Genomic DNA, 9,855 nt, shown 5'->3' on the forward strand with positions numbered 1-9,855 from the left:
AACCAGGGATATTCAACTCTTACCCTACGAGGTCTGTAGCCTGCTGGTTTTCTGTTCTACCTGATAATTAATTGCACCCACCTGGTGTCCCAGGTCTAAACCAGTCCCTGATTAGAGGGGAATCACCCACCTGGTGTCCCAGGTCTAAACCAAGTCCCTGATTAGAGGGGAATCACCCACCTGGTGTCCCAGGTCTAAACCAGTCCCTGATTAGAGGGGAATCACCCACCTGGTGTCCCAGGTCTAAACCAGTCCCTGATTAGAGGGGAACAAATGGGGGGGGGGGGGCTGGACTGGCTTGTCAGGCCAGAGTTAAATTCTCTAAACTAAAGGTTGACCCTAAACTGTTCATTTATCTACTGTTGTGGTGCTGTGCAACTATCAGTCTGGATTGATAATATGATTCTGTATGATACTTTGAAGACTAGTGCCAGGCCTCATGTAGAGAGGAGTTAATGCTATTTCTCGTGCTAGAGGCGTCAATTCAGACTCTGGTTCAGCGGTCTAAGGCACAGTATCTCAGTGCTGGAGGCGTCACTACAGACCCTGGTTCAATTCCAGGCTGTATCACAACCGCCCATAGGGCAGCGCACAATTGGCCCAGCGTTGTCCAGGTTAGGGTTTGGCCAGGGTGGGCTGTCATTGTAAATAAAAATGTGTTCATAACTGACTTGCCTAATTAAATATATGTTACAATTATATCTGAAAAATCTAACCGTTTTTTTTTTTTGCATGGCTGATGTTGGGAGGATGCATTCATCGATCACAGGTTTCTGTCAGTCGAGTTGGGTAGTATCATCATAACTCGCGACTTCTAAGGGTGATTTGAAACACGTCTCTTGCGTTGTTTGCTATTGGTTTAACTGATAGTTAAACCGAATACAGGGAAAATATATTATGTTTTGGTGATTTAAACCAATGTTCATTACATTTCACATTAATGGTTCTGTGGGGAGATGTTTACAATCCAAAATGAATGCACAATGACCGGTTTTGAATGAAAGACTGGCTGCATTACAAGTGTGACCAGTTTGGAGTTGTGATAAAAAATAAGTAGGCAACAGTGCCCAATAATGGTTCACATGACTCAATACAGGTCCTCATGTAAAATACTCTGCAATGTATGTTATATATATATATATACACACAAGGATGTTATTTCTCTGAAGCTCAGATTACAATTCCCAAATATATGGTTGAACTTTATTCTCGATAAGGCACATTGTGTTTCTAGAGCCTCTGCATAATCTGCAGTTTAGTGGAAACAAATCAAATCATTTGGCAAGAAATCTAGTCACTCGCAGCTCCTAAGATTTTGGGAATGCATCCCAAATCGTACCCTATCCCTTACATAGTGCACTACATTTGATTAAAGCCCTATGGAGTCTGGCCTCCTTTCTCTACAGTGTGTTGCTGCAGGGAGTCTGAGCACCCCAAGGTACAGAATGAACTAACCAAGTCGCTCTGGATGAGTCAGATGTAAGAAGCTGCATTGCATCCAGAGTCTCCAGAATGGAAATGAAGGAAGCAGCTGCCTGCCCTGTTACTGAACGCTCCGCCGTTGTCCACACAATGCTTTAATGATGCTCTTTGGCGTCAGAACCGGCCAGAGCCCAGCATCCAGCATAGTTCATGTCAACTCTGTGAGGCCTGAACAGCCTTCCCAGGTCTTCCATCAGCCTCCTTTACAGTCTTCTGTGGCATCAAACCTGAGGTGGAGTAGACTTCTCATCTCTGACTGGTTGGTAGGGATGACATCACATCAAACTTTATTTGTCACATGCGGCGAATACAACAGGTGTAGACCTTACAGAGAAATGTTTACTTACAAGCCCTTAACCAACAGGTGTAGACCTTACCGTGAAATGTTTACTTGCAAGCCCTTAACCAACAGTGCAGTTCAAGAAGAAGAAAATATTTACCAAGTAGACTAAAATAAAAAAGTAACACTAAGAATAACAATAACGAGGCTATATACAGGGGCTGGTACAGGTTAGTTAAGGTAAAGGGTGAAGTGACTGTATAGATAATAAACGGAGTAGCAGCAGTGTACAAACAAAAGGGGAGATGTGTCAATGTAAATAGTCCGGGTGGCCATTTGATTAATTGTTCAGCAGTCTTCTGGCTTTGGGGGTAGAAGCTGTTAAGGAGCCTTTTTGTCCTAGACTTGGTGCTCCGGTACCTCTTGCCGTGTGGTAGCAGAGAAAAATCTATGACTTGGGTGACTGGAGCCTCTGACAATTTTATGGGCTTTCCTCCATTTATATACGTCCTGGATGGCAGGAAGCTTGTCCCCAGTGATGTAAATCAAATCAAATTTATTTATATAGCCCTTCGTACATCAGCTGATATCTCAAAGTGCTGTACAGAAGCCCAGCCTAAAACCCCAAACAGCAAGCAATGCAGGTGTAGGAGCACTGGGCTGTTCGCACTACCCTCTGTAGCGCCTTACGGTGAGATGCCGAGCAGGCGGTGATGCAACCAGTCGGGATTTTTTACTTTTTATTTAACCAGGTAGGCTAGTTGAGAACAAGTTCTCATTTGCAACTGCGACCTGGCCAAGATAAAGCATAGCAGTGTGAACAGACAACAACGCAGAGTTACACATGGAGTAAACAATAAACAAGTCAATAACGGTAGAGGAAAAAAAATCTATATACATTGTGTGCAAAAGGCATGAGGAGGTAGGCAATAAATAGGCCATAGGAGCGAATAATTACAATTTAGCAGATTAACACTGAAGTGATAAATGATCAGATGAACATGTGCAGGTAGAGATACTGGTGTGAAAAAGAGCAGAAAAGTAAATAAAATACAGTATGGGGATGAGGTAGGTAAATTGGGTGGGCTATATACCGATGGACTATGTACAGCTGCTGCGATCGGTTAGCTGCTCAGATAGCAGATGTTTGAAGTTGGTGAGGGAGATAAAAGTCTCCAACTTCAGAGATTTTTGCAATTCGTTCTAGTCGCAGGCAGCAGAGAACTGGAAGGAAAGGCGGCCAAATGAGGTTTTGGCTTTAGGGATGATCAGTGAGATACACCTGCTGGAACGTGTGCTACGGGTGGGTGTTGCCATCGTGACCAGTGAACTGAGATAAGGCGGAGCTTTACCTAGCATAGACTTGTAGATGACCTGGAGCCAGTGGGTCTGGCGGCGAACATGTAGCGAGGGCCAGCCGACTAGAGCATACAGGTCGCAGTGGTGGGTGGTATAAGGTGCTTTAGTAACAAAACGGATGGCACTGTGATAAACTGCATCCAGTTTGCTGAGTAGAGTATTGGAAGCTATTTTGTAGATGACATCGCCGAAGTCGTGGATCGGTAGGATAGTCAGTTTTACTAAGGTAAGTTTGGCGGCGTGAGTGAAGGAGGCTTTGTTGTGAGATAGAAAGCCGACTCTAGATTTGATTTTGGATTGGAGATGTTTGATATGAGTCTGGAAGTAGAGTTTGCAGTCTAGCCAGACACCTAGGTACTTATAGATGTCCACATATTCTAGGTCGGAACCATCCAGGGTGGTGATGCTAGTCGGGCGTGCGGTTGAAAAGCATGCATTTGGTTTTACTAGCGTTTAAGAGCAGTTGAGGCCACGGAAGGAGTGTTGTATGGCATTGAAGCTAGTTTGGAGGTTAGATAGCACAGTGTCCAAGGAAAGGCCAGAAGTATACAGAATGGTGTCGTCTGCGTAGAGGTGGATCAGGGAATCGCCCGCAGCAAGAGCAACATCATTGATATATATACAGAGAAAAGAGTTGGCCCGAGAATTGAACCCTGTGGTACCCCCATAGAGACTGCCAGAGGACCGGACAGCATGCCCTCCGATTTGACACACTGAACTCTGTCTGCAAAGTAGTTGGTGAACCAGGCAAGGCAGTCATTAGAAAAACCGAGGCTGAGTCTGCCGATAAGAATACGGTGACTAACAGAGTCGAAAGCCTTGGCCCGGTCAATGAAGACTGCTGCACAGTACTGTCTTTTATCGATGGCGGTTATGATATCGTTTAGTACCTTGAGCGTGGCTGAGGTGTGACCGGCTCGGAAACCGGATTGCACAGCGGAGAAGGTACGGTGGGATTCGAAGTTGTATTAGTTGTACAGTATACCATGCGTATCGGGAAAATACATTGTCCAACGAGATGCTTACTAGCAGGTTCCTTCAATTACAATAAGAAAATGTTTCATCAGGCCAGAGGACATTTCTCCAAAAAGTACGATCTTTGTCCCCATGTGCAGTTGCAAACCTTAGTATGGCTTTATTATTGCAGTTTTGGAGCAGTGGCTTCTTCCTTGCTGAGCGGCCTTTAAGGTTATGTCAATATAGGACTCGTTTTACTGTGGATATATACTTTTGTACCTGTTTCCCCCAGCATCTTCAAGGTCCTTTGCTGCTGTCCTAGGATATAATTGCACTTGTCGCACCAAAGTACATTAATCTCTAGAAGACAGAACGCGTCTCCATCCTGAGCGGTATGACGGCTGCGTGGTCTCATGGTGTTTATACTTGCATACTATTGTTCGTACACATGAACGTGGTATCTTCAGGCATTTTGAAATTGCTCCCAAGGATGAACCAGACTTGTGGAGGTCTACCATTTTTTTTCTGAGCTCTTGGCTGATTTCTTTAGATTTTCCCATGATGTCAAGCAAAGAGGCACTGAGTTTGAAGGTAGGCCTTGAAATACACCTCCAATTGGCTCAAATGATGTCAATCAGAAGCTTCTAAAGCCATGCAATTTTCTGGGGAGTGCATCAGCCTGAATTTCAGTGTGTAATAAAAATAAATCTCCCTTTTTCAGGACCCTGTCTTTCAAATAATTCGGAACAATCCAAATAACTTCACAGATCTTCATTGTGAAGGGTTTAAACACTGTTTCCCATGCTTGTTCAGTGAACCATAAACAATTAATGAACATGCACCTGTGGAACTGTCATTAAGACACTAACAGACGGTAGGCAATTAAGATCACAGGTATGAAAACTTGGGACACTAAAGAGGCCTTTCTGTTGAATCTGAAAAACACCAAAAGAAAGATGCCCAGGGTCCCTGCTCATCTGCGTGAACGTGTCTTAGACATGCCGCAAGGAGGCATCAGGACTGCAGATGTGGCCAGGGCAATAAATTGCAATGTCCGTACTGTGAGACGCCTAAGACAGCGCTACAGGGAGACAGGACGGACAGTCCTCGCGTAACAACACCTGTACAGGATCGGTACATTCGAACATCACACCTGCGGGACAGGTACAGGATGGCAACAACTGCCTGAGTTACACCAGGAATGCACAATCCCTCCATCAGTGCTCAGACTGACCGCAATAGGCCAGAGAGGCTGGACTGAGGGCTTGTAGGCCTGTTGAAAAGGCAGGTCTCCACCAGACGTTACCGGCAACAACGTCGCCTATGGGCACAAACCCACCTTTGCTGGACCAGACAGGACTGGCAAAAAGTGCTCTTCACGGACGAGTCACGGTTTTGTCTCACCAGGGGTGATGGTCAGATTCGTGTTTGTAGTCGAAGGAATGAGCGTTACACCGTGGCCTGTACTCTGGAGCGGGATCTATTTGGAGGTGGAGGGTCCGTCATGGTCTGGGGCGGTGTGTCACAGCATCATCGGCCTGAGCTTGTTGTCATTGCAGGCAATCTCAACGCAGTGCGTTACAGGGAAGACATCCTCCTCCCTCATGTGGTACCCTTCCTGCAGGCTCATCCTGACATGACCCTCCTGCATAACAATGCCACCAGCCGTACTGCTCGTTCTGTGCGTGATTTCCTGCAGTATAGACAGGAATATCAGTATTCTGAAATGGCAAGTGAAGAGCACAGATCCCAATGAGCACGTCTGGGACATGTTGGATCGGAGGGTGAGGGTCATTCCCCACAGAAATGTCCGGGACCTTGCAGGTGCCTTGGTGGAAGAGTGGGGTAACATCTCAAAGCAAGAACTGGCAAATCTGGTGCAGTCTATGAGGAGGAGATGCACTGCAGTACTTAATGCAGCTGGTGGCCACACCAGGTACCGACTGTTACTTTTGATTTTGACCCCCCCCCCTTTGTTCAGGGACAAATTATTCCATTTCGGTTAGTCACATGTCTGTGAAACTTGTTCAGTTGTTGAATCTTATGTTAAGTTTGCTGAAAATCAACGCAGTTGAGAGGACATTTCTTTTTTTGCTGAGTTTCGATATCGTTTGAAAAAAATAAAGGCCATATCGCCCAGCCCAACACAAGATAAAACTAGAGGACTTGCTTCTTGGAGTGTGGTGTCAAAAAAGCAGAGGCTCTCTACTACAGACAGACTTCTCCCCATTTGTCCAAGCATTGAATCTGTGTGTTTTGACCATGACAGTTTAGAATCTAAGGTAGCACCAAGTAATTTGGTCTCCTCAACTTGTTCAACAGCAACACCATTCATTTCCAGATTCAGCTGAGATCTCGAACTTAAGGAATGATTTGTACCAAATACAATGTTCTTAGTTAGGTCTGTTTTCAGCCCTTTCCTGGGTCGCTTAGAGGTAGACATAATACTGAAAAGAGCAAACAAAGCAAGAGAAAAATATGTATTCAGCAGTCCATTAATCAGTTGGTGTGTGTGTGTGCTGCGGGGTTGAAGCTACGAGCCCGTAGGCTTGGCCCTTTCATCCCACAGCTTCCCAAGCATGTCAAAGGTGGAATTTCTTAGAAAGAATAAAGAGTTAGTGACTTGTAAATCAAATTTATTTACACTGTGAAAAACGAACAGAATAGAAATTTGCCTAGTCAATGTTGTCGTCGTCAACTTCACCGAGCGTCAAACACAACCACTGGAGTCAGTGTCAAGGAATGTAGTTTTGGCTCGTGTGCAAATCAGAACGGCTCATAGGAGCAGGAGCCTACATCCTGTTTATGTTGCGTGAGGCAGCTTGAGCCCCTAGACAGGACGCTAGACAATTTCAGGGCATTTTTCTATAATGTACACTAATGATTCCAGGGATTTGTCTGCCAAAGAAACCATTGGGCGGGCCGGGCAGCCTAAGCGTTTCTTCGGCCGCTTAAGTCCAAACTGTAAGAAAAGTATTTATACACACTGAACAAAAATATAAAACATGAAGTGTTGGTCCCATGTATCATAAACTGAAGAAAAACCCAGACATTTTTTAATGCACAAAAAGCTAATTTCTTTCTAATTTTGTGCAAAAATGTGTTTACATCTCTGGTTGTGAGCATTTCTCCTTTGCCAAGATAATCCATCCTCCTGACAGGTGTGGCATATTATTAAAAAGCTGATTAAACAGTATGATCATTACACAGGTGCACCTTGTGCTGGCGACAATGAAAGACCACTTTAAAATGCACCGTTTTGTCACACCACACTGCCACAGATGTCTAAGTTTGACTATGCAATTGGCATGCTAACTGCAGGAATGTCAACCAGAGCTTTCGCCAGAGAATGTAATGTTCGATTCTCTACTCCAACATCGTTTTAGAGAATTCGGCAGTACGTCCAACCGGCCTCACAAAAGCAGACCATGTGTAACCACGCCAGCCCAGAACCTCCACCTGCAGGATTGTATGAGGGTGGGGGACCTATATATTTTTTGTAATATAATCTTTGAGAACTAACAATCAATCAAATCTAGACAGTCAGGAGAATTGTTAAAGTATTGATTTTGATAAGTTTGGGCAAAAGCACAGCCTTGGCAAACTGCATAGAATTGCAGGAAATTCTCTTAAACTGCAATATTTTCTCTCAGCTTCTTGGCAAAATGTGTAGAATAGCAGGAATTTAACTTTACAACGGCAAAAATGTATATCGGCTCCATTGAAATTTGAATGGCAAGAAATTGGCTTTAAAAAATGCAACGAAACAAAAGATAAGGGGCTTCAAATTCTCTCAAATTCAGCCGCGCCGACCGTGCTCATTGCCAAACCCTCCACCTTTTGACCATAAAACCATGGATTCATTCTTAGAGGTTTCAGCACCTATTTAAAACCTTAACATATTTCAAAGGATACATCTCTTTGTTCTCTTCTTGTACATGATTCTGTATCCACACTCTCTGCATCTGATTGGATCACGGGCCTTAATTTCATTTTCAGTGTGGCATTCTGTTAGGAGAAAAACATTTCAGCAGCTACTACATCAGACATACTGGTAATCATTCTGTAAGGCAGGAGCTGCTGCAGTACATCAAACATTCTGTAACATGTTGACCACACCGCTTGCGTTACGTGCGCGAGCGTTGCAAAATAAATGTACACATACATGTTATTCAATCACTTCATCCAAACTGCTTGCACGCATCGACGAGCGTTTGCGTAGCCAGGCGATAAAATAGAACTGTTTTCTTTATTTTTTTTAGGCTTGATGTTCTGCAAGTCCCGCCTCTCACATCTCCTCATTGGTTTTTAGGAGCATATACCTACGTGAGTGATTTGAAGCTGAAATGAGGTCCACACTACAGTCCAGTTGGTAGTAATGCACCTTAAAGTTGGGTGCCAACCGCCATATACAGTCCAAAGGAAAAAATCATTAGAAGCCCGGAGGACAGAATGCTAGAAACAAACTCCGATTACCCTTTTTTCTGTAAATTAATTGTCAGAGTAGAGGACCTTGTGCATTTCAGGTAAAATAACAACCCAATGTTAATTTCCCAGGACAAATGACCTAGCAACAGCAAGCTAGCTAAATGGCCATGAATATTTGTGTATCGACCTGTCCCCAAATTAAAATAGTTGGTTAAGAGATTGTTTTGATATTTCAACCTGCACGTCCTGGTCGCATCTGGTTTGGATGGACAAAATCAACATGTTTGTGATGGCGCTAAGGAAGCACACACGTGCCCAGTCTAGTCAGCATGTAAGGCAGGCGCTGCAGTAGTACATCAATCATGTCTCTACATATGTAGATATGGGTGAACAAAACAAGGGTACTGAAGGGCATGTTATATTTATTTTTTTATGAAAAGTCACTAACAGTTTTAGTTACAGTACAAAGACAAAGCATGGATTTTAGAAACAATGGTAAAATAGCACCTCAAACACACTGTGCCATGTACAATATTACAGCTTCCGAACAGAAGACATTACCCCCACATATGTAGATCATAGGCTGTTGCTTGGGGGGTTGCACGTCTTTTTGAGTGTCCATGCTTGAATCTGGAGAAAATCAGATAACATTTTCAGTACTGTTTGAGACAGTATAACCAATTTATGTGCAACACCCGAAACTGCATGGCCTATAAATGATATGACTATCTAACATAACTGGTTTGCTAAGTGACCCAAAAGCATAATTATCTCAGCAATTTAGCCAAATATTACGATATCTAACTCCTGTCATCTGTGACTTAGCCTTAGCTAGCTGCTAACTACATGTGAATGGTTTCCTGGCTAGCGTAAACTACCTAGCTAAAGTTAGCTAAGAGCAGCAAACAGAACGACTACCCACAGATAACCACTTTAAAATACCATAAAAAAATAACTGGGAAATATAGCATGTTATAACCCAATTCAGTACGAAATAGATAACCCACCGGTTAAAAAAAAAATACTAAAGATGTGTATTTGTTTCTCTCATGCCAGCGTGCGTCGAAACAACGTGATTCTTCTTCTCTGGGTTTGGGTTGGCGGACCGACCTTTAACATCGCCACCTACTGGACTGAAGTGTTGGGCCAGTCACGGCCTACCGACATTCAATTATTTAATTATTCCTGTTCCTCTGAGAAGGTCAAATAGAGCCCTAGACACCAAAAGATCGAACCCTTTTGCTTGATCAAGGACGTGATTATTCTTCTTAGGTTAGGGTTTAACCAACGTTTTGGTGTATTATAACGGGGCGGCAGGTAGCCTAGTGGTTAGAGAATTGGGACAGTAA

The 9,855-nt window shown here is 43.7% G+C and overlaps 1 protein-coding gene across 1 annotated transcript; it reads right to left on the bottom strand.

The window, feature by feature from the left end:
- Positions 1–6,697: 6,697 nt before the first annotated feature.
- Positions 6,698–9,603, bottom strand: LOC135549013 (DNA-directed RNA polymerases I, II, and III subunit RPABC4). The gene is made up of 4 exons (XM_064979084.1): positions 9,514–9,603; positions 9,068–9,136; positions 7,994–8,086; positions 6,698–6,801 (listed from the first exon to the last, which is right to left on the bottom strand). Exons 2-4 carry the CDS (start codon positions 9,126–9,128, stop codon positions 6,779–6,781), a joined length of 177 nt encoding a protein of 58 aa, XP_064835156.1. The 5' UTR covers positions 9,129–9,136; positions 9,514–9,603; the 3' UTR covers positions 6,698–6,778.
- Positions 9,604–9,855: the final 252 nt, after the last annotated feature.

Source organism: Oncorhynchus masou, chromosome 12 (assembly GCF_036934945.1).
Source record: "Oncorhynchus masou masou isolate Uvic2021 chromosome 12, UVic_Omas_1.1, whole genome shotgun sequence".
In the NCBI taxonomy this organism is placed as follows: Eukaryota; Metazoa; Chordata; class Actinopteri; order Salmoniformes; family Salmonidae; genus Oncorhynchus; species Oncorhynchus masou.

What these genes read in the sequence shown, in the direction of transcription:
- LOC135549013 (XM_064979084.1), bottom strand. Translation starts at nt 9,128, where the DNA reads ATGGACACTCAAAAAGACGTGCAACCCCCCAAGCAACAGCCTATGATC. An exon ending in TATGATCTACATATGTGGGG is followed by an intron (nt 8,087 to 9,067) that starts GTAATGTCTTCT and finishes TTCTCCTAACAG; the next exon opens with AATGCCACACTGAAAATGAA. An exon ending in CAAGAAGAGAACAAAGAGAT is followed by an intron (nt 6,802 to 7,993) that starts GTATCCTTTGAA and finishes CACTGACTCCAG; the next exon opens with TGGTTGTGTTTGACGCTCGG.